Source organism: Haliotis cracherodii, unplaced genomic scaffold, assembly GCF_022045235.1.
Source record: "Haliotis cracherodii isolate W230 unplaced genomic scaffold, xgHalCrac1.p SCAF_5, whole genome shotgun sequence".
Classification (NCBI taxonomy): Eukaryota; Metazoa; Mollusca; class Gastropoda; order Lepetellida; family Haliotidae; genus Haliotis; species Haliotis cracherodii.
In genome coordinates, this window is record NW_027266308.1 from 18,519,151 (window position 1) to 18,544,761 (window position 25,611).

At 42.9% G+C, this 25,611-nt stretch overlaps 1 protein-coding gene across 1 annotated transcript in view; it reads right to left on the reverse strand.

The window, feature by feature from the left end:
- LOC139442848 (E3 ubiquitin-protein ligase FANCL-like) overlaps positions 1-25,611 on the reverse strand; it is a 148,645-nt gene that overhangs the window by 5,953 nt on the left and 117,081 nt on the right. Inside the window, exons 10-11 of the mRNA XM_071223748.1 lie at positions 15,201-15,282; positions 6,421-6,537 (exon numbers count right to left, since the gene is read on the reverse strand). Of these exons, the coding sequence (XP_071079849.1) occupies positions 6,421-6,537; positions 15,201-15,282 (199 nt within the window). The remainder of the gene's footprint in view (positions 1-6,420; positions 6,538-15,200; positions 15,283-25,611) is intronic.

Sequence of the window (25,611 nt, forward strand, 5' to 3'; positions counted from 1 at the left end):
TGCTACAACAGTTTCTATTGTACTAAAATTACTTATACATAACAATACCAGAAAAATGCTTTCAATACAAAATATAAATTACACTGTTTAACCACCATTTCAACTGTCCCTTGACTTGGTAAATTTTGATGCGAAAACATAAGATATTATGAACAACATACAGGAACGAAATCACTCACAATGACTGAAGTACCATTCTTGGTCCCTAGAATATGCGATAACGGTGATTGCAGCGCAAAACAACAAACAAGCATCAAACATTAGTATTATTTCTAATAATTCCATGAATACTATCTCCATTAAATCTTTTCCAGAAATCTTTCCGTTTTCAACAGACGTCTTCTTCACTATCAACTATCCATAATAAGTTGTGCAAGTGATAGCATCTTGCTTCCAAAGCCTTTTGCACATCCGTGAGATGTAAAACCACATTTTTTCCCCAACCTCCGCCATCTAAATGCAGATATTGGGAGGTGGGTGGGATTACTCCTGATGTAATAGAGGTAGTATTCTTTGAAATATTAACAATGATAGCTATTGTTTGATATTTCCTTCAAATACCCTACCTCTATTACATCATTGCATGACAACACCAGGGGGCCTGGCGGGTTCTGACATCTGGAGAGTTACTGAATATGACCGCAGATAGATAGTTACTGTATATGACCGTAGATAAGCCAATCTCATTGATGAACTTAACTTGGTCCTTGAAATCTGTATCAAAATGTTACGTGTGGTACACAGGCCTGACCCCTACCTAAAACTATGTCTTATCATGACCCGTCATCGGAAATAGAATATCAACAAATCTGTATTGAATTACGCAAGTTAATCCTGTCGTTACACCATCAGTAATAAAAAGTGTTCATGGTATATCTTGACTTATGTTTGTAATTTACCTATTCTATTTTATTAATTTTAATCACAATTTCAATCAATAATATTAACCTTAATTTCCCTCTGATACTCACAACTTCTGTTTCCGTTTCATAAGGCCCGCTTTACCTTAGTTGACAGAGAATGGATCATAACTGCCATACTTTGACTCATTAAAAGTAATATTTGTTGTAATATATGTATGTCTACATATTATTTTTGCAATGGAAAGCAATGATTTGTCAAATTGTACCTGACAATACACAAAAGAGCTACCGCATGCCCCTGGTTACGGTTATCATTATTTTGAAGATAAAAAGTAAACCCTGCAATTAAAATAAAATATCGGAATATATTATTTCTAGAAAATAGAAATTTAAGATACTATTTTTTTCTATCATTGCATAAAAATTCTTCTCCATTATATTAATAGGTATATTTTAACATAATCACTGGTAGATTGAGAGAAAACGTGTGTACTGATTGCTATTTCCGGCTTAGTTTACAAGACAATACATGAAAGTGTAAACCATACAAAAGCCAAATCCTTTCTACAGAATTTTTTTTCTGGTGCTGAGAATTCGGCCTACCTATGCTCATATACAGTAACAATCAACAGATCTACAGAACTAAAGAAGAAACTTTAACCCAAACTTTGTGCTTACTTCATTTTGGATCTTCCTTTCTAAATTCATTTTTGGGTACCTTATGTTTCCAAAACCAACTCTATTACTAGGGTTTGTCAAAAAGTTCTAAGTCTAACTAACTTTCAACAATGCGCCATAACAAAGTGAACTAGTCAATGTAGTACATTGTTTGAGTAGTTTACTGCAAGTGAATTTGGTCTGTTGAAGCCGTTTGTATATTAGTGACAGCCAGTTGAACGTGATAGGGGTCCAAATGGACACAGAAATGGAAAAGAAGGAGTACCAATCATGTTTTTTACTTTAAAGAAACTCCCCAAAAAATTAATGACTGCTCGTCACAAGTGTATGGAGATGAGAGCCCCAGCTATTCCACCATTAAACGTTGGACAGCTACATTTAAGGCTGGGAGAACAAGCCTTCATGATGACCCTTGGTCTGGATGTCCCTCAACTTCCAAATCAATGACGATTCAATTAAGGAGATTATACTTTCAGATAGATGTACAGTAAACTAGGGTCATAACAAACTCAAAGGGACCACTAAGTTTAGTTCATTATAACTGTAGTTCATGAAAAGCATACTAACAAAATAGATACAGCAAATGGATGGGACCAAAAGACAGTTTATGTCTGTCAGTTTGTCATAAGTGTGTTGGATATAAACGTAGTTTACTGTATTACCATTGCTGAACTTAAGAAAGAAACAGGTCTAAGCTATGGATCAATTAAAACTATTATACATGAACATTTACAGATGAATAAGATATCTGCTCATTGGGTGCCAAAGTTTCTAAATTCTGATCTTGAGGAAAAATGAACTGCCACTGCTAGAGAAAATTTAGTGTTAATTAAGGAGGATTTCGTCAAATTCAAATAGAGATTAGTTACGGGTGATGAAACATGAGTCTACCACTATGATCCCGAGTCGAAATATCAATCCATGGAATGGCACCATTCCACTTCCCCTGGGACCAAAAATATTCAAATTCATCCCCTGAGAGACTTGATCAAAGAAAAGCAGCGAATAATGCTGACTGCTTGAGTTCTATTACTTCATGGCAATGCCTCTTCTCACGCCTCTCAGGTTGCCAAGGCAGCTGTGCGACAGTGTGGGTTTGAAGAGCTTGTTCATCCTTCATACTCACCAGCCCTGGCACCAAGTGATTTCCACCTGTTTCCTGAACTGAAAGAACACCTTCATGGAAAGTACTTTGATGACAACGATGACATCAAAGCTGCCGTGAATGGGTTTTTCAAGGTTTCTTCAGAAAACTTCTTTCAGAATCTAAAAGCTTCACTATTGATATGTGAAGTCTATTGAAAAGCAGGGAAATTATGTTGAAAAATATAATGAAAACTTTCACAATTGTTGGTTTTGTTTATTAGGCTTAGAATTTTTTGACCAGCCCTCATACCGTTATTTTGATCAAATTTTTGGCATAACTGTCAGAATATTGTCAAGGACATAAGCAAACATACTTTGGTGACCTTCATGTCATCAAATGAACCTTATCAGTTTGATCATAGAAGTTCATGACATCACTTCCGGTTCTGATGATGTCACTTCCAGTTATGCCACCACTTCTGGTTACGATGTCACTTCCAGTTGCCTTTACACCATGACTTCTGAGCGTGATACTAGGTCCTACACCATGTAGACAATGTGGTTCAGAAGGTTAACTTACCTTCCAAGGCTGTTGCAGCAGGAAGTACTTGTCCCCACCTCCCTTTTCCCCTAACAAGGTGGCGGAAGCTACTGTGTTACAATAGACTGCTCTGTCACCACTGTCCCAAGGATGAAATGCCCTTCTAAATCTGGTTGCATATTTCGTAAATATAAGCTGGTAATCATTTTCTGGGACCTCTATTGGAACCTGCAGATCACCTGTTCCCCTGATACTGAATTTCAGCATGCAAGGCTGGTAGACTGGGCTCTGATCTAATGAGTGGTATTATGATAACCATCTGAGACAGTTGTTTAAAGCCATCCAAGTACCTGTTGCCTTTGTAATGTCAAGAGGCTGTCTCAAATAAGATACTTTCTGTGTCTTCCATGCTGTTGTGTTGTTACACACAATCTGTGCAACTGCCCGTTGTATGCACTGGGCAGGCTGTTTGCCCAATGCATGCAATGGCCAGTGTCGTGTATGCCTTTTAAAATCTTATTCACAGAAGTAAAAAGGACAAAGGTATTTTATAAGGATCTATTCACGGAGTTATTTTACAAAGATTTGTTCACTGAATTGTTTTCACACACAGATGAATCAACATTAAATCAGAAATTACTATTCATATGGTTCCTTAACTACTGTAACACGAATAAAATATGCCTTGAAAATAATGCGTCAGACCAAATGTAGACTCTAATGCGCACCAAATCAATGTGATAAACTATTTTTTTTTTTTTTTTTAATTACTAAACGATGATCTTGGCTGAACTATATCTACTCACAAAATTGTATTTCCAGCTCACAAGCATGTGTTGGGTTATGTATAATTGACATACAGTATATTGTTTTGATATCAATTTACCTGAATGAATGAAACAAGTTATCCTTTTAAAAGGAGTTCATTCTATTACATTTGTTTACAATTAGTTTCTCCATCTTTGAGAGGTGTTTTGATCTAAATGCACTGTTTCCCTTTGATCATCCCAGAAGCATAAGCAAAGGCTTTGTGACAACTAGTTATGTTTTCTCTTATTTCTACAAACATTTTGATGGTATATTATTTTCAAAAGGTAAAACTAATGCAATTGCAGCACAAATAGTTTTACCTTTGATATGAAAAATATTACGTTAATTATATCAACTCAAATTGAGAGAGTTTGTAAAAACATATGATGATGCTTGTAAAAACTACCATTATATAAGTTAAATATAAGTATATGTTCTGACCAAAATATTGTTATTTCACACATGCCATTAAGGATGAGGCATGTGTGAAATAACAATATTTTGGTCAGAACATATACTTATATTTAACTTATATAATGCCATTAAGGATGATTGCAGTAAAAGGCAATGTACCATCTAACAGTCCTACCAGTTAGACCGACAGACCGCTGACCACCATGAAGCAAGCACAGACTACACCACCGACTCCCACCAGAAGTGGCTGTTCAGTGAAGTTGCCCAAACATCTCAGAGACTTTACTGTGTAGAGTATAGTTGGTGCTCAAGTTCAACAATTATATGTTGAAACCTCATTTAACAGTCATTCTATTCTGTTAATGTGAGTGAATGTTTACAGACGAGTAAGGTCATGGACACTAATCTGATTCACTTACAGTTAAAAAGCCTCATAATTTAGTAGCTTTATTATGAATGCTACCCTAAACATTACTTCAATTTAATGTCAACTGACTTCGATGCCAGTATAATTGTGATATTATCTTTGAGTGTGTGCCAAAGTTCCTATGTACTCATGGACTCTTAAAAAAGAAGAGATGTTGCAATATCCAGTAACAACTGGTTCCTATCATCCTTACTGTCAAGTACAATGACTGATCCCTGTACATCCGGGCTGTAAAATGAAAGTAAACTAGAAGTCTAAATATGCGTTGGAGTGAAGATAACCCCTAAATTCAAAACAATAAACTATTGAAACAAGTTCATACTTTTAATGTATATAATCAATTACACTATTTTCTAATATGAACAATGTTTCTCTACTAATTGTGGATAAGTTCACTTTTTATGTGTGAACTCAGTTACTATGTTGTTTTATAACAACGTTTCTTTTCTAAATTCCCGTCTTGGGACTAAACTATAAGCACATGTTGCCACCTGACAACTTTTGCACAAACTGAACACAAGACCACAGTCTCATAACATGTTAAGTGCTTCTTGCACGTGAAACACAACATTTTCATGTCCATTGAATGTTTGTTTGGGTGCGTTTTGGCCCACTGTTTTTACTGGTGCTGTTCGCGCACAGTCCTTCTGTCCATGTGTCTTGCTGCTGTATTTAGTGTTTGGATGACACATGATATTGAAACAATAAGTGTAATATTCTTACACACTAAGAATGATTGTAGCACTTGAACTTAGCCCTAGACTGTTTGCAGGCTTTGACAAATCAACACCTGAGAACCACATTCGGTGTTTCATCTTGTATCTATTGCCATCATTACAGTTTGAGTGCCAAGAAAAGGTTCCTCTAATACATAATATGCCATTACAGCCACTAATGGCATAATGCAGAATGATAATAGTACATGTACACTCAGCACATCACTCTACCATGGCTGAGTTACAGGTTACATGTCATCAACCAGGTTCCCTCTTGTGAAAGTGATGCGCACTGAACCAGGGAGCAACTGGCATCAGCCATGCACTTCTCAGATCAGCACCTCCACCCTCTTCCAAGCAGATGAAGCAGACGCCATCTTGACCAAAACATGCAACCACCTAGCAACTATGTGTCAAAGGTAAACTAATAATAAAACCTCTTGAGCTGTATTGGAGGACAAGAACTATCTAGTTTACTGTAATATGTTCACAGAAGAAACAATTAAATACAGTGTGTGACAACTACCAAATAATGGGCTTTGACTATCTTTTTAGATGTTGACAGAAGCACAAAGAGGAAGGAAGTTCAGTTCTCCCACCTCATGCAGGTACCTTAGGCTTGGGAAGCAAGATGCAATTAATTTCACACAGAAATATGGATAGTTGATAGTGAAGAGGACTTCTGTCATAAATCTTATGATGTTAATAGTGTGACATCAGCTGAAATACAGGATTCCTGGCAATGATGTAATGGAGGTTTTGTATTTGTATGAAGAACTGTTATACTGTTTTTTAATTGATTGTCTAAATGAGCAAGGTAGATGCCCAATATCATTTGAATAAAAGAGTCAGAATGTGTTCAAAGCAATGAGACAATTTGAGTACCTCACACAGACACTGATGATGGAAGGTCTGCTCACAACACCGATCATCACACACTTTGTCAGGAATCTCTTCACCAAGTCTGTAGGAGTAGCAAATGCCACACTCAAGGTTGAATTTCTGAAAAAAGATATGTTACTTACAGTTATTGACATTTATATTGCAGGGATCTATCTTGGATTGTTAACTTTTTGCCCCTGGGAGGCAAATTAGGAAAAATCATTAGTTTGTTCAAAATAGACATTTTTTAAGAGTTCATATTTTGAGAATGCATTTGATTCAATGATATAATACAATGAATTAAAACCGGTTCCTATTTACTGGTCTTGTTATAAGTGAATACAGGTTACTTCTTCAAAGCCATAAAATTAGTTATAAGTGATATCTATTCATACATTGTAACATGGATTGGGAGATATTTGGTGCCTTACTGGCATTTTCTTTTAAAGATTTCCTGCAGATATGGGTTCAAATATTGGCTCTGAGCAGGTCTAGATAAATCCCTGTATTGACATATATCAGTCCTTTGTTGAACAAAATACTTGTATAGTGTATACAGAACCACGAAAGAAACATCACCATGGATAGATATATGAGAAACCTTATTTGTCCAAACACTTTAAACATACTTTGAGACATATGAAAAAGATGAAACTTGGCAAAACTGATCATCAAGGTTGAAATTAAAGTGTCAAATGTTCACTAGTCTCTGAGAGAATGGCATCATGAGTCAGTATCTCGTGTGTCCGCCATGTGCATTAATGACTGCCATGCAACATTGATACATGGAATGGATGAGGCGGTTGATGTAGGAGATAGGAACGCCTGACGTAGTTCAGCTGTAGTTGTTGGCCTTGCTCGGACGTTTTTCAGCCGTCTTTGAATTTCGTCCCACAGGTGCTCAATGGGAATTAAATCGGGACCGAGGGCAGACCAGTACATGTTTTCTGATGCCATTCTGCTGGAGGAAGTCTCTAGTTGCTGTCGCTGTGCTGAAACTCGTGGTTGTGTCAACGTGCTCAAGACTTGATCAATGTACTGAGCTGCTGTGACACCATTGCCTCTCCCTGGACCGATGTTCTGGAAGACCATTGGGCTGAACCTCTGTGCAAGACCAATTCCACCCCACACCATGATGCTCGGACCACCCAACGAGTCTCTCTCAACAACCAAGGATCCGACTAATGTTCTCCATGGCGTTACCAGACTCTCTCTCTCTTTCTGCCATCTGCTGTTGAGATACAGTAACGGCTCTTGTCTGAGAAGAGGACTCCTCCACTGCTGGTGGCGCCAATGCTGGTGCCGTGATGCCCACTGAAGACGGTCCTGGCAATGACGTGGTGTCAGAATGGGTCCTCAGTGTGTCCTGTGACAGTGGAGGTGTCTGATCGTCAATCGTCGATGCACAATGTCCGCACTAATGTGTCGCTGGTGTGTCCCCATGGTCTGTCGAGCAGTTTCCTCAGCAGTAACAAAGCAATCTTGAAGATGCTGTCGCACATTCTGACGATCCTTGGTCTTCCACTACATGGTTGGTCATCTGTAGTGTTGGTGGTCTGGTACCGTTGCTGAAGCCTGTATATGGTCCTTATGTGGTCTTGAAATGCTTTGGCTATACTTGCTGGGCGGTTTGTCCAGCTTGCAATTGTCCAAGGGCTTGGTGTCGCTGATTTCTTGTCAATCTTGGCATTTGGTAGTAATTCAATAACAAATGAATGTTATCCGATCTGGGTGGATTTTTATAGGGCAAGAAATAAGGAACGCATGTGCATTTCAATTTGCATGCATCGGGTTACCATGGCCGTTGCCGTGATGCGTTTGGGCGATCGGTTTTATTGTCATCTGCTTTGTTTTTTATCATCAAATTTCATTTTTCCAGACAAGGTATAGTTAAATTTTAGAAACTTTGACAAAACTTACCCAGATATTTAAATGACAACTTTTCATGCAATGTTACTTGGGGTGATGTTTCTTTTGCGATTCAGTATATTACTGATTTATTTTAAGAACATATTCAAAGTCAAAAGTGACAGCCTTCATAACTGCTTGCAATTTCCAGGTTCTTATTCAAGAAACTTACACATGACAATATTCAAAACAGTGTGAGAAAATGCCTCTTAACAGCAGTACAATTTAACCTTGTCTGGAAGCCATAAATGTCAACTTTTGAATCTCAAGCAACTGTAGAAACTATGAAAGGTGCCGCAGTGCTCTGAAGTAACTGTAGAAGGCACTGCAGTGCTCTGAAGCAACTGAAGAAGGCACTACAGTGCTCTGTAGCAACTGTGAAAGGTGCCGCAGTGCTCCGAAGTAACTGTAGACGGCACCGCAGTGCTCTGAAGCAACTGGAGAAGGCACTACAGCGCTCTGAAGCAACTGTGAAAAATGCCGCAGTGGACCGAAGTAACTGTAGACAGCACCGCAGTGCTCTGAAGAAACTGCAGAAGGTACCGCAGTGCTCTGAAGAAACTGCAGAAGGCACCGCAGCGCTCTGAAGACACTGCAGAATGCACCGCAGCGCTCTGAAGCAACTGTAGAAGGCACTGCAGCTCTCTAAAGCAACTGTAGAAAGTAGCGCAGTGCACTGAAGCAACTGGAGAAGGCACTGCAGTGCTCTGAAGCAACCGTAGAAGGTGATGCATTGCTCTGAAGCAACTGTAGAAGGCACCGTAGCGCTATGATGCAACAGTAGAAGGCATGGCAGTGCTCTGAAGCAACTGTAGAAGGCATGGCAGCACTCGGAAGCAGCTGTAGAAGGCACCGCAGTGTTCTGGAGCAACTGAAGACAACGCTCTAAAGCATCTGTAAAAGGCACTGCAATGCTCTGAAGCATCTATAGAAGGCGCCGCAGTTCTCTGAAGCAACTGTAGAAGGTGCTGCAGTGCTCTGAAGCAACTGTAGAAGGCGCCGCAGTGCTCTGAAGCAACTGTAAAAGGCAGCGCCACGCACTGAAGCAACTGGAGATGGCACTGCAATGCTCTGACGCAACTGTAGAAGGCGCCGCAGTTCTCTGAAGCAACTGGAGAAGACACTGCAGTACTATAAAGCAACTATAGAAAGCAGCGCCATACACTGAAGCAACTGGAGAAGGCACTGCAATGCTCTGAAGCAACTGTAGAAGGCAGCGCATCGAAGCAACAGTAGAAGGTGATCTGAAGCAAATATAGAAGGCTCTAAAGCACCACAAAGCTCCGCAGTGTTCTGAAGCAACAGTAGAAGGCATCATAGTGCTCTGAAGCAGCTGTAGAAGGCACCGCAGCGCATCGAAGCAACAGTAGAAGGTGATCTGAAGCAAATATAGAAGGCTCTGAAGCACCACAAAGCTCTGAAGCAATTGTAAGTGCCGCAGTTCTCTGAAGCAACTGTAGAAGGCGCCGCAGTGCTCTGAAGCAACTGTAAAAGGCAGCGCCACGCACTGAAGCAACTGGAGATGGCACTGCAATGCTCTGACGCAACTGTAGAAGGCGCCGCAGTTCTCTGAAGCAACTGGAGAAGACACTGCAGTACTATAAAGCAACTATAGAAAGCAGCGCCATACACTGAAGCAACTGGAGAAGGCACTGCAATGCTCTGAAGCAACTGTAGAAGGCAGCGCATCGAAGCAACAGTAGAAGGTGATCTGAAGCAAATATAGAAGGCTCTAAAGCACCACAAAGCTCCGCAGTGTTCTGAAGCAACAGTAGAAGGCATCATAGTGCTCTGAAGCAGCTGTAGAAGGCACCGCAGCGCATCGAAGCAACAGTAGAAGGTGATCTGAAGCAAATATAGAAGGCTCTGAAGCACCACAAAGCTCTGAAGCAATTGTAAGTGCCGCAGTTCTCTGAAGCAACTGTAGAAGGCACAGCAGCTTTCTGAAGAAACTGTAGAAGGCACTGCAGTGCTCTGAAGCAACTGTAGAAGGCACCTCAGCGCTCCAAAGCAACTGTAGAAAGCAGTGCAGTGTGGTGAAGCAACTGGAGAAGGCACCACAGCGCTCTGAAGCAACTGTAAAAGATGACGCATTGCTCTGAAGCAACAGTAGAAGGCATCATAGCGCTCTGAAGCAGCTGTAGAAGGCACCGCAGTGCATCGAAGCAACAGTAGAAGGTGATCTGAAGCAAATATAGAAGGCTCTGAAGCACCACAAAGCTCTGAAGCAATTGTAAGTGCCGCAGTGCTCTGAAGCAACTGTAAAAGGCACTGCAGCGCTCTGTAGCAACTGTGAAAGGTGCCGCAGTGCTCCGAAGTAACTGTAGACAGCACCGCAGTGCTCTGAAGCAACTGGAGAAGGCACTACAGCGCTCTGAAGCAACTGTGAAAAATGCCGCAGCGCTCCGAAGTAACTGTAGACAGCACCGCAGTGCTCTGAAGAAACTGTAGAAGGCACTGCAGTGCTCTGAAGCAACTGAAGAAGGTGATGCATTGCTCTGAAGAAACTGCAGAAGGCACCGCAGCGCTCTGAAGCAACTGTAGAAGGCACTGCAGCGCTCTAAAGCATCTGTAGAAGGCTCTGAAGCACCATAAAGCTCTGAAGCAATTGTAAGTGCTGCAGTGCTCTGAAGAAACTGTAGAAGGCACCGCAGCTTTCTGAAGAAACTGTAGAAGGCACTGCAGCGCTCTGAAGCAACTGTAGAATGCAGTGCAGTGCGGTGAAGCAACTGGAGAAGGCACCACAGCGCTCTGAAGCAACTGTAAAAGATGACGCAGTGCTCTGAAGCAACAGTAGAAGGCATCATAGCGCTCTGAAGCAGCTGTAGAAGGCACCACAGCGCTATGAAGCAACAGTAGAAGGTGCCGCAGTGCTCTGAAGCAACTACAGAAGGCACCACAGCACTCTGAAGCAACTGTAGGTGCCGCAATGTGCTCTAAAGCAACTGTAGAAGACACTGCAGTACTCTGAAGCAGCTGTAGAAGGCGCTCTGAAGTAACTGTAGAAGACACCACCGTGCTCTGAAGCAACTGCAGAAGGTGCTGCAATGTTCTGGGGCAACTGTAGACAACGCTCTAAAACAACTGTAGAAGGCGCTGCAGTGCTCTGAAGCAGCTGTAGAAGGTGCTGCAGTGCTCTGAAGCAACTGTAGAAGGTGCCACAGTGCTCTGAAGCAACAGTAGAAGGTGCCGCAGTGCTCTAAAGCAACAGTAGAAGGTGCCGTAGTGCTCTAAAGCAACAGTAGAAGGTGCTGAGTGCTCTGAAGCAACAGTAGAAGGTGCCACAGTGCTCTGAAGCAACAGTAGAAAGTGCCGCAGTGCTCTGAAGTAACTGTAGAAGGTGCTGCAGTGCTCTAAAGCAACAGTAGAAGGTGCCGCAGTGCTCTGAAGCAACTGTAGAAGGTGTTGCAGTGCTCTAAAGCAACAGTAGAAGGTGCCGCAGTGCTCTGTAGGAACAGTAGAAGGTGCTGAGTGCTCTGAAGCAACTGTAGAAGGCACCGCAGTGCTCTTAAGCAACTTTAAAAGGCACTGCAGTGCTCTGAAGCAACAGTAGAAGGCACCGCAGCACTCTGAAGCAACTGTAGAAGGTGCTGCAGTGTTCTGAAGCAACTATAGAAGGCACCGCAGCGCTCTGAAGCAACTGTAGAAAGCAGTGCAGTGTGGTGAAGCAACTGGAGAAGGCACCACAGCGCTCTGAAGCAACTGTAAAAGATGACGCAGTGCTCTGAAGCAACAGTAGAAGGCATCATAGCGCTCTGAAGCAGCTGTAGAAGGCACCACAGCGCTATGAAGCAACAGTAGAAGGTGCCGCAGTGCTCTGAAGCCACATTAGAAGGTGCTGCAGTTCTCTGAAGCAACTGTAGAAGCCACCGCAGTGTACTGGAGCAACTGTAGACGACGCTTTAAAGCAACTGTAGAAGACACTGCAGTACTCTAAAGCATCTGTAGAAGGCTCTGAAGCACCATAAAGCTCTGAAGCAATTGTAAGTGCTGCAGTGCTCTGAAGCAACTGTAGAAGGCACCGCAGCTTTCTGAAGAAACTGTAGAAGGCACTGCAGCACTCTGAAGCAACTGTAGAAGGCACCTCAGCGCTCTAAAGCAACTGTAGAAAGCAGTGCAGTGCGGTGAAGCAACTGGAGAAGGCACCACAGCGCTCTGAAGCAACTGTAAAAGATGACGCAGTGCTCTGAAGCAACAGTAGAAGGCATCATAGCGCTCTGAAGCAGCTGTAGAAGGCACCACAGCGCTATGAAGCAACAGTAGAAGGTGCCGCAGTGCTCTGAAGCAACTACAGAAGGCACCACAGCACTCTGAAGCAACTGTAGGTGCCGCAATGTGCTCTAAAGCAACTGTAGAAGACACCACCGTGCTCTGAAGCAACTGCAGAAGGTGCTGCAATGTTCTGGGGCAACTGTAGACAACGCTCTAAAACAACTGTAGAAGGCGCTGCAGTGCTCTGAAGCAACTGTAGAAGTCGCTGCAGTGCTCTGAAGCAACTGTAGAAGGTGCTGCAGTGCTCTGAAGCAACTGTAGAAGGCATCATAGCGCTCTGAAGCAGCTGTAGAAGGCACCACAGCGCTATGAAGCAACAGTAGAAGTGCCGCAGTGCTCTGAAGCAACTACAGAAGGCACCACAGCACTCTGAAGCAACTGTAGGTGCCGCAATGTGCTCTAAAGCAACTGTAGAAGACACTGCAGTACTCTGAAGCAGCTGTAGAAGGCACTCTGAAGTAACCGTAGAAGACACCACCGTGCTCTGAAGCAACTGCAGAAGGTGCTGCAATGTTCGGGGGCAACTGTAGACAACGCTCTAAAACAACTGTAGAAGGCGCTGCAGTGCTCTGAAGCAGCTGTAGAAGGCGCTGCAGTGCTCTGAAGCAACTGTAGAAGGCGCTGCAGTGCTCTAAAGCAACTGTAGAAGGTGCTGCAGTGCTCTAAAACAACTGTAGAAGGTGCTGCAGTGCTCTGAAGCAACTGTAGAAGGTGCCGCAGTGCTCTGAAGCAACTGTAGAAGGTGCCGCAGTGCTCTGAAGCAACAGTAGAAGGTGCCGCAGTGCTCTGAAGTAACTGTAGAAGGTGCGGCAGTGCTCTAAAACAACTGTAGAAGGCGCTGCAGTGCTCTGAAGCAACTGTAGAAGGCGCTGCAGTGCTCTGAAGCAACTGTAGAAGGCACTGCAGTGCCCTAAAGCAACTGTAGAAGGTGCTGCAGTGCTCTGAAGCAACTGTAGAAAGTGCTGCAGTGCTCTAAAGCAACAGTAGAAGGTGCCGCAGTGCTCTGAAGCAACAGTAGAAGGTGCCGCAGTGCTCTGAAGCAACTGTAGAAGGTGCTGCAGTGCTCTAAAGCAACAGTAGAAGGTGCCGCAGTGCTCTGAAGCAACTGTAGAAGGTGCTGCAGTGCTCTGAAGCAACTGTAGAAGGTGCTGCAGTGCTCTAAAGCAACAGTAGAAGGTGCTGCAGTGCTCTGAAGCAACTGTAGAAGGTGCCACAGTGCTCTGAAGCAACAGTAGAAGGTGTCGCAGTGCTCTGAAGCAACTGAAGAAGGTGCTGCAGTGCTCTGAAGCAACTGTAGAAGGCACCGCAGTGCTCTGAAGCAACTTTAAAAGGCACTGCAGTGCTCTGAAGCAACAGTAGAAGGTGCTGCAGTGCTCTGAAGCAACAGTAGAAGGTGCTGCAGTGCTCTGAAGTAACTGTAGAAGGAGCTGCAGTGCTCTAAAGCAACAGTAGATGGTGCCGCAGTGCTCTGAAGCAACTGTAGAAGGTGCCACAGTGCTCTGAAGCAACTGTAGAAGGCACCGCAGTGCTCTTAAGCAACTTTAAAAGGCACTGCAGTGCTCTGAAGCAACAGTAGAAGGCACCGCAGCGCTCTGAAGCAACTGTAGAAGGTGCCGCAGTGTTCTGAAGCAACTATAGAAGGCACCGCAGCGCTCTGAAGCAATTGTAGGTGCTGCAGTTCTCTGAAGCAACTGTAGAAGCCACCGCAGTGTACTGGAGCAACTGTAGACGACACTTTAAAGCAACTGTAGAAGACACTGCAGTACTCTGATGCAACTTAGAAGGCACCACAAAGCTCTGAAGTAACTGTAGAAGATGCCGCAGTGCTCTGAAGTAACTGTAGTAGGCGCTCTGAAGCAACTGTAGAAGTCACCACAGTGCTCTGAAGCAGCTGTAGAAGTCACCACAGTGCTCTGAAGCAACTGTAGAAGTTAATTCAGTGCTCTGAATTAACTGTAGAAGTCACCACAGTGCTCTGAAGCAACTGTAGAAGTCACCACAGTGCTCTGAAGCAACTGTAGAAGTCACCACAGTGCTCTGAAGCAACTGTAGAAGTCACCACAGTGATCTGAAGCAACTGCCGAAGGTGCCACAGTGTTCTAGGGCAACTGTAGACGATGCTCTGAAGCAGCCATAGAAGCCACCGCAGTCTTCTGAAGCAACTGCAGACGACGCTCTAAAGCAACTGTATAAGACACTGCAGTGCTCTGAAGCAACTGTAGAAAGTGTCACAGTGCTCTGAAGCAACTGTAGAAGCCACCACAGTGTTCTAGAGCAACTGTAGACAACGCTCTGAAGCAGCCATAGAAGTCTTCTGAAGCAAAAGTTAAAGACCAATTTGCAAATAAACAATTGGTTGTGGCTGTTTTACTGAGTACTTACCCTACTGTAAGCAAATTTATAACTCAATACCTACAGTTTCTTACAAAATTTCTACAATTACTAAACATGAAAAGTTATTTGTAAAAGAACTTTTACTTGCTTTTATCAATTTGAGTTCTTTGAATTGAGTTTTTAAATGCAGTGAAGATAATGTGACATATCAAATCTCAATTTCACATTTGTATTTGCCCACGATGATGCAGCCAGATGATTGCTCCTACCTCTCTACTGGAGTTCTTGGGTGATGGCAAGGTTGTTTCAAGCACTGTCTGAAGATTTTCCAAGAGACTGCAGTGAACATCCCTGAAAAGCAAACAAGAAAACTTGGATGTAAGTTGCAGCTTATTGGGGAGGGGGGTGGGATTATGTCTGATGTAATAAAGGTTGTATTCTTCAAAATCAAGTCTTTAATTAACCCTTCAGTAAAGTCAGCAAATTCACTGGTCTGCATACTGGTTGATGGTTTTCCCATTTTTCTATGATTTCGTGCAGAATGCATGTATTTCTATTGTCTGTCAGATTTTACTTCGGATGAGAATATTGCTGAAACACTTCTTTTCATTGCCTTCATTCGCCCATAAATTGAATACCTGCATGGCTGATTCTCCTGCCAAATGTAACATGGTCACACTCTTCATGCCCTCTGACTTCGCAGCAATACCGCTGGCTGTTACATAAATCTTAAATCTTTGAAACCAATCCTTCCAGTTCTCAGCTAGAGTGCCTTCCCCATGTAATAGATCCATAACAAGCATGGCAGGTTCATGGAACATTTACTACATCACCAGGTTTGGTACATGTGTGCTACGTCATCATCTGTAAATGTGTAGAATATAACTGTTGTTGATACAGTTAACCCTGAATATCTTACAATAACTATTGTTTGATAATTTGTATGAGAACATAAACCTCTATGACATCAGTGCCAGAATATACCAGAGGGAAAAACAGTGAGTTCTGATGTCTTGTAACACCCGGGGAAGTAGAGGTGCGTGGTAGTACCTGTATATCGGTATTCCACGATATAAAATTCTGATTAAATCCAATGTTTTTACACTAACCTGATGCTGCACAGTGCTTTAGCTTCCCTACCTTACACAAACAGACAGCACTGGAATGAAGAGACAGTTTAAACAGACTACAACCCGTGCCTCGACATCCACGAGTTATCCCCCTTGGCCCTATCATACATCAGACGTAGAGTACACAGTGGCGCCAACGGTAAGGCGGAGGAGGAGGTCGGAGTCTGGGTGGGCCTATAGGTGTAGCATCAGGTAAGTGTAAAAACATCGCATTTAATTAGAAATGTTTTACCTTACCTGACGCTACACAGTGATTTTTTTGACTGACATGGAAGGCTGGCTTACCCCGAGAACCCGAGAATCCCCAGGCACACAGAAGAAGCACAAATAAACCATCTGGCAGGAAACCCAGCAGGCGACAGCAAGGTAGCAGCTCCTGGAACAGCAGGCAAGGAGGTAAGATGCAGGTCAAGCCCTCTCGGAACAGAATGGTGGTCTGAAGGTAGTGAGAACATTGCTTGACAATGGGTACAAGCAAGGTATTCCGTATACGGCTCAAAAAGAGGGGAAAAACGGGACAAAACCATTACTCGGTACTGACAGAACAGTACCTAGCAACCCAAGAGGAACAGCACAAGGGATGGTCCTACCTTGGAAACAGGCATCAGCAATGCTCCTCGGAAACGGCACGGCGAACCGGGTCGGGTGTTGGTCAATCACCTGCTGGGCCAGGACAAGTGGACCAAAGCTATGCGTACCCTCGACGTCCTCCACAGAAATGTGGAAGTAGACAGAAGTAGATGACCAGAAGCACCGGACGGAGACGTTAGCATGGAGGTCTGAGCCAAAAAGGGAAGGCCCTGCCACTGGCAGAGATCAAGAGCTTGAGAGAGGGCTCTCCTGACCCCGGATTGGATAGCTGTGAACCGATCCGGAGGAACCTGTATCAAGGAGAGGTCTTTTTAGAAAGAGACCGCCTGTGAAAGTGAGATGGCGAGAAGGAGTGAGATCTGATTTCTCCATGTTGATCGTCCCCAAAAAACGATGGAGAAGGCGAAGGATGAAATCGCGCTGAAGAATCAGGGTTTGATGGACGCCATGACCAAGTAGGCTCCGAACCAATTTCCCCTGCGGTGAAGGAACCCAACGATGGGATGGGTTATACATGTGAATAACCACGGAGCTTTGGAAATGCCAAATGGGAGCCACGAAAGATGAAGCGGAGGAAATGACGATGTGCTGCATGAATGGGAATGTACAGGTAGGCATCCTGGAGATCCAGACTGATGAGGTAGTCCATTGGTTGAAGGAGGTGGCGCAGAGACCGGATGGAGATCATCTGGAAATGTGGCGGAGGCGCGAGATAATGGAGGTTGAATAGCGCCAGATTGTGGATCATTCGCAATTTTTGACGAACCCTTCTTGGACACCAGGAAGACTGGAGAATTAAACACTGGAGAGATGGAGTCGGCGTTCAGTAGATCGATATTGGCCTGAACAGCCGGCACATCAAGATGACGATATCAAGGTTCCAAGGGGATGGTAGTTAGAGGATGAACGGCATCGAACTGCAGGCAGTAACCATTGCGGAGGATCCGTAATGAACGGAGACGGATGAACAACGGACAACAGGCAGAGAGAGTTGCCAGTTGTTGGCCATCCGAAGAAAGTCTATAGAAAGTGTCCTCGGTGGGTCGGCTTGTAGGTCTGGTCTTTTCCGGCGTTTGTGCCGAAAAAAAGAGGACTTCTACTTCAAACTAGTTCTCTTCCCAACATAGAATTTCCACTGCTGAGAAAGCTGTGTAAAGGGGAGACGTTCCATGGTACTAAGGAGACAAAACTGTTGTTGATTAGTGTCCCAACTCTGGGCCTCCTTGGCAACATCAGGCATCTGGCCGTTGACAAGAGCCGAACCAGACCAAGGTTGGCGCATCAATTGCGTCTTGAAGGACGGATCCCAGCAAGACTGTTTGAGCAAGGCTGAGCATCTAACGATGGTGATGGATCCAATGCAGTATTGTAGGTAAGTGGACATGTGCACAAGTTGATGCCGTTGCCAATCCAAGACCGAAAGGAGTTGGTCATTAGCCATTGGTCATCTTGTCTTTAGCAGTCCTGTATGGCTGAGTTGGCGGAAGCCATCGCCAACAGTGGATAAAGGGTGTGATGAAGAGCGGCATCTATCCTACCAAGTTGCAAATCTGTCATCGAAATTGAGGTACTGAGCCGAGGGAAGCCGACGATCATCCGAATGTCTTCATCAACAGGAGGATACAGTGATCCCTCGCTACAACGCTACCTTCGCGGTCCAAATAATTGATGAGCGTTATAGATGATCAGCGTTTTAACGAAGGTCAAGTCGTAGGTGGTAGATGACCAACAAAACAGTATACATGCTCTGCCTACCTAACATGATCTATGTTGCACGTTTCAGAGTTTCAAAAAAGATTAGAATAGAAGTTATTATGATTCATAGTGTAAAAAAAGATTTATTGAGTATTAATATGCGCTTTCAAAAAACAACACATCGTATCCCTTCAGGTGAATAAACAGGTATAACAAACTTGGTCCAAAAATTATAAGAACCATAAGCATAGCACTTTGGTATAAATTGTATGCAGGATATTTTTTAATGTATGGAACGATTTTGCCCAGTCACCGTAGGGACTTCCCGCACTACATGTATTTTGATTTACATGTATGGCAATTATAATATGTGTATCCATTCTCTTGCAACTAAAGTTTGTTTCAAGGCGTCAGTAGCTGTAATCTGACCGTGGTTGTTGTTAATAAGTTGATAACGGTGAGTTGTGCAATCTACCGTTCACTTCGCATACTATTTTGCCGAAATTGTTGTAAACATTATGATAATTATTGAATGAAATTTTGAATATCATTAAAATATATTGCAAACATTAGTCCAGATAAACAATGAATTTTTTTTATATTACCAGATATTATAATAATAGGATTAAATTGCATACTTCAGTTCGGATTTGTTGACAGGTATTTCCGGTGTTATGTGATCACGGTGATCAGCTGATAATGTTTTTTGAGATGGGGAAAAACATTGTGTCATTGAATTGAAACACTTGAGTTTATTGAAAATGTTAGAAAATTTTGGGAGCCATGCTTTACCGCACGCTATAACCGAGTTAGCACTATAGTGAAGGGTGCAATAACGAGGGAACACTGTATATGTTCAAATTCAAATTAAGCATTTATATAGCGCTACGTATCCAGACATACTGCCTGCTCAAGAGCACTCAGCCGTATGCTCTTTTGAAGAGGATGGTCTTGAGTTTTGATCTAAAGGTGTTGACATCTTCAGATCCCCTGACATCAATGGGCAGTGCATTCCATAGAGTTGCACCTGCTTTTCGGAAGGTTCTGTTGCCATATGTTGTTCTGCTGGTTGGTGGAACAGCAAGCTGTAGCTGGTTTGCAGATCTCAGTGTTCGTCCAGGTTGGTAAAGGGCAGCGAGTTCCTGGAGGTATACTGGGGATAACCCATGGATCGATTTGTAGCCAGTGCAGCTCTTTCAGGATGGGTGTAATGTGTTCAGGCATTGACTTCCGTGTTATGAGCCTGGCAGCAGTGTAATGCACCCTGTAGTCTATCTAGATGATGTTGCTGGATACCATACAGAAGACTATTACAATAGTCAAGTCTTGATGTTACAGATGCACTTGACTGATGCTGTGTCTACGTATCTTGCTATCTGTCTGATGTTCCTGATGTGCACATACTGCTTATATGGTTATCCAGACTGAGTGTTGAGTCAATGATCACGCCTAGATTTCGGGCACAAGAGTTTTGCTCAACTGTACAGTCCCCAATTTTCAAACCAGGAACTCGTACTTTCAAAAGTTGCTTCTCATCCAGCATCTGATGTCATCTATGCAGTTTAAGATTGCTTTAAAGGCAGTGCTGATTGATGATGTAGTCAACGGTCTGAATCCCAGATACAATTGTGTATCATCAGCATACAGATGGAAGTTTAGATTGTGAGATCTTGCTATATCTCCTACTGGTAGGGTGTAGATGGGGAAAAGTATTGGGCCAAGGACAGAGCCTTGAGGCACTCCAAACTTTAGTTCATACTTCTTTGATCTTACTCCATTAATGATAACTGATTGATAGCGTCCTGAGAGATATGAAGCAATCCAAGATAAGGCATCTCCAGTAATGCCAACTCATGATTCGAGTGTTGTCAGTAGAATGGAATGATCTATGGTGTCGAAAGCCACTGATAGGTCCAAGAGCACAAGAACTGCAGCTCCCTGAGAATCGACAGCATGAAGTAGGTTATTCTGCACACGCAACAAGGCTGTTTCCGTGCTGTGACCAGTCTTGTAGCCTGACTGCATAATTTCACCTAGGTTATTTGCATGCATATGGTCATGAAGACGTGATGCTACCGCACGTTCGATCACCTTTGAAATAAATGGCATGATTGAAACTGGGCGATAGTTTTTTAGAACATCTTGATCTAAAGTTTTCTTCTTGAGGAGTGGAGTTATCAATGCTTCCTTTAGAGAAGAGGGAACCTCGCACTGAGACAGTGATTGGTTTATGATAGCCGTGATGGTTGGTATGAGGACGTATTGGCAGTTCTTAAGTAGCCATGTTGGACATGGGTCGAGAGAACAGGATTTGGTCAGACTCTTTGCCAATAGTTTTGTCACTTCTTCTTCACTTGCTGGTGGGAGGCATGTCAAGTGAACACCAACCGGCCTAACCGGAAGATCACGAGCTTTAGTATGACGTGTCAAGTGAATTTCAACCGGTCTAGCTGGAAGGTCACGAGCGCCTGTTGACACCATACTGTCTTGTGATTCAAACAGTACACTGCGGATGTTTATAATCTTTTCCGTAAAGAAGTTAATGAATCTGTTGGCAAGCTCATCAACTGTTGTATGAGAAGGGAGAGCCCTCTGCTTTTTCTTGGAGGGCAGTGAATATCCAACTTGGAAAACCTCTTTCTGATTTCCTGCGCTGGTTATCGTTGATGTGAAGTATGATTTCTTTGCATCTTCAATCAATTTATTTATGATGGTTCGTTGTGCTGCATGCATCTGACAATGGATGGTCAACTTAGTTCCGCGCATCTGTCTCTCTAGCTTCCGACAAATTTTCTTAGCAGAACGAATATCTTCATTATACCAGGCTGTCTGATGGCGTACGATCACCCTTCGTATTTTCATAGGAGCATGTTTGTCTAGCGTATTTCGGTGTGTATCCTCATACAGCTTGACCTCATCAGACACAGTGTCTACTTGTTGAGAGTTTATACAGGACTCAATATCAGAGGAGAATAAGGACATGTCGATGTCCTTCGACTTTCTACAGCTGATTTCCTTTTGAGTTCTGTCAGGTTTTTGGATGTTTATAGAGCACAGTATGCAAAAATGATCGGAGAGTACCGAGTGGTCATAGATAAAGTCATGACAACAAAGTTCATCAGCTCTAGAGATTATTAAGTCCAGGATATGTCCGTCCTTGTGTGTTGGATGTAGGACATATTGAATTAGGTTTTTGGTTTGAAATACAGATTTTAGCTTTTGTGCAATACTATCATTCGCTTTGTCAACATGGATGCTGAAATCGCCGCAAATCAGTAATTTTCCACCAACATTGTTCAGTTTATCTGTCAGATCTTCGAATTCGATGAAGAAAGTATCCAGAAGCTTAGGTTTGGGTCTTGCTGAAAGAATCTCAAATGAAGATGGTTCCAAGAGCTCTATTATAGAGCACGTTAAACTATCCCTGTAAACAATGGAACATCCACCGCCACGTTTACCTTGTCTGGGTATATGAACGAGTTTGTATCCAGTGGGAGTTAGCTTCCCCATGGCTATGTGATCGGTGTCTCCTGATCGAAGCCAAGTTTCAGTGATAGCCAGAAGGTCCAAATTATGTTCACATGTTGGCAAAGTCCATAGAGTGGAACGGGGTAATGCTCCTTCCGGAATCTCGGGAGGAGAACTTCTCCAGACTCTGAAACTTTGTGTTCTACTTTGGGGGTCACCTTGCCCAGGCGATGCACAAAGGAGATGATCCACAAGCCAAGCAGGCATATCCTCAGGAGTAAGAGACTTGGTCGGAGGCGCTTCGTTATAGTCCGGTACAAAATGTTGCTCATCATCATCCAAAGGGCGGCTAGGTGTCAGAAGGGAGGACTCCAGACATTTGCCACCCTGAGCCACAAAACAGATGACAAGGCGCGCTGAGTAGGCAATGGTCGGCGTATAACAGTACGAGACAAAAAAGGGGCCTGGCAACTGGACGATGACCCATGGAGCTTGCGAAATTCCCGGGATCGCTGCCAACAGTCCGACAATAGCTGACGTCGATTCGGTGATCGCTGGCGACGGTCAGGCGATAGTTGTCACCGGCTGGTGACGCCTGAGGACGATTTGGTGACATCTGGCGACACTGCCCCGTGATAGCTGAAGACGGCGCTTGACAAAGGCATCAGTGGTGTCGTCAGGAGTATGAGAGCGGCAACGGGGACCTGGCGACTGGCGGGACCCGGCAATATCCGACTGACAGGAGACAAAAGCAGGTCGCCTGGAGGACGCTGAAGGTGTTGCTCCCTAAAAGCACGAACGGCCTTAGGATTAAAAAAATCAAGCGGCGTAGATGGCGTAGATTTGGGAGGAGCACCCGAAGGAACTGTAGTCAGAGGAGCACCCGTAGTCAGATCTGACGGGCTGGATTTGAGGTAGAGGGAGAGGTTGGTGGCAGCGAAGTATCAGGCACCTTCCTCCTTTTAGCAAATTGTTTCTGGCAACGAAGAAGAGCCTTTCTGTAACTGACATGAGAGCGCAAACAGAGCAGCGATGGTCAAACGAGCACGCAGGCTTGCAGTATGGGCAAAGCTGATGTTGGTCTTTCCCCGACTTGGGCCTTTTACATAAAGCACAACGCAGAGAATACATTCTGCAAAAAGATGTAAACAGTGCATAGTGTAACAAGCAGAATCACATAAGATGTACTGTACAATATGTGAGCCAAGCGTACAAACACAACCAGTACAGGGTATTAAGCGTGAATGGAAGCAATTCAAAAACATAATACGCCTAATTAAATAGAAATTATGTCAATAGAAAGCCATAATCAACATCATGAATAAGAGATTCACTAATAGTTTAAGAAAACTATAGCAAAAGTACATTAACATGCAACCTCGTAAACACGAGATGCATGAAAGTTAAAATGGTGACCAAGGCGCGAAACTTGCAAATGTATGCAGCCACGAATAAAAATGGCTATAAACCGCAAAAAAGTGGATATATCAAGCAGGGAAAAGATATATGGAGGTAACACCACCTGAAGACGAAATTTGAAGATAATTAACAAGGTAAGTTGAACTCCTGTACCTGCACACGACTGTCCATAGGGCAAACACAGAAGAATATGAGGAGTAGGGGGCAGGGGGGATGCTGAGGCACGGGCTGTAGGGGCTTAATTCCTTTGTTTTCGAGAGATTAGTTTAATAAACTGGAGAAGCCTGTGAGTAAGTGATGGTCATTCAATGTGTTTATAGTATGATAGTTTATTTAATTCAATTGGATTAACACACAATAGTGGTGTAAAGGGGGTTATAAAAGTTGGTATATTTTGACTGACTGACATTTTCATCATGAGTTTTAAACGAAAACGCCATGCTTACGATGCTGAATTCAAACTGCGAGTATTCGCTCCAGCTGATATATTTTCTCACGGGTTCATAATTCTATATACACCGATTCACAAAATGGCGCTTGGTTGTTGATGGCAACATATAACGATCATTATGAGATTAAAAAAAACCCACGAGAAACAGCTTCCCACATTATGAAAGTGGATGACTGGTTTGTTAAATCTTTATTAGACATAATAATGACTTTTTCAATATAATTACAACGTTTTTCATCTTATATTTTTGAATATCTGCGAGTACCGGCACATATCACTTATTGTAACATAAAAGTAGATATGTTCTCTGATCTGATTGGTTAAAAATTGTCATCGAATGAGCATAACATCACTGAAATTTTTTGGGTCTCATCACTGTGTATGTATACATTAATTAATGGAACTATTTTTGAAACCATCAATATTGAGGAACAGATGGAATTTTTTCCTGACTTCCATATTGGATATTTCGATGAAATATTCAGCGAATGGAACGACGTGACATTTTATGAGATAATTCAAGACATTGAAGGTAAATGAAATGTACCTTTTTCAATTAATTACATGATCATAATCATAACCGATGTAATTTTCTTGGGCTTTGCCAAATTGAAAACAAAACAAAATCAGTTTCTTTCAGAGTAAAAAACATTTATTGCAACTCTGTAATGGTAAACACTTTCATACACCCACCTAACTTTGTTATTATTATTACTCACAACAGCTGTTGGAGCTGAAAATCGTTCTGAGATGGCCCCCGAACTGAAGTTCAGGCATCCTGTGACCGCTTCGCGTCCCTTGATGCAAAAGCAGTACAGGACATCGTGGATGGGAACCTCTCCAAATCTTCTGGGCGTAATACCACCTGGGGAGTTAAAATATTTCGACATAAGACATTGAAACATAAAAGAATACATAAACACAATCCTAAAATTCCTACGCAGATTCGATCAACATCACAAGAGTTACCTCCCTTACACCATTGCCATGATAGCATAGCGTGACCAATTAATGTGTCATCGCAAAAATTGGCAATATTATAACGAGATATTAACGTAAATTAAATATTTTGTTTTATAAGATTTCAGATATATTATTTCATTTGAACATGACACCGTAATAAATACAAATTACTCCCACTTACTGTCACATTTGTACCCTGAACAAGGCAATCCTTTCACTTCCAGAGTGGCTTGGTTTCCAAGGTTTTGAACCCAAGTTCGAAGAGCTTCCTGCTTCTCTACTGAATGAGAGACTGAGGTTCTTTTATGCCAAAGTCAGAAATGCTGAGGGAAATCTTTACTCCAAATCCAGTTTTGTTAGGTTGCATGCTGCCATACACAGGCACATCAGGGGGCCGCCATTTGAGCGCAGCATAAACATTATCCAAGACGGGGAATTTCACACTGCAAACAATTAAGCGATGGCCTTGACCCAACAACACATCATGCTGCTATCCCCGAGAATGATTTAAAATATTTTTTTTGCAAGTTTTAATTGATACTGAAACTTCTTCCAGCTTTCTTTGTGAAGTTTGGTTCGACCTTACACTCGGATTCGCCCATCGTGGTAAAGAAAGCCCATGGGAATTAACTTCATCTTTCTTCTGCGAATCCACTGATGAACAGGGGTTCAAGTTCATTGAAATAACACACTCCAAAGTCACTAAAAATCACAGGGGGTACCTCAAAGACTCAAATAGCCCTAACAAACGCATTTTTGCAACATCGGACAACATCATCAAAAAAATACATGTCTCTTCTCAATCCCCACAATGGTGCTTTTTACCAGGTTCCCAAGAGACAAGTCTGAATGGTACACCACGAGGCCAGTTGGTGTAAATGTCATTGGCAACATGATGAAAGAAATTTCTACCAAAGCTGGTGTCAAAATATACAAACCATTGTCTTCTGGCAACTGACTTCA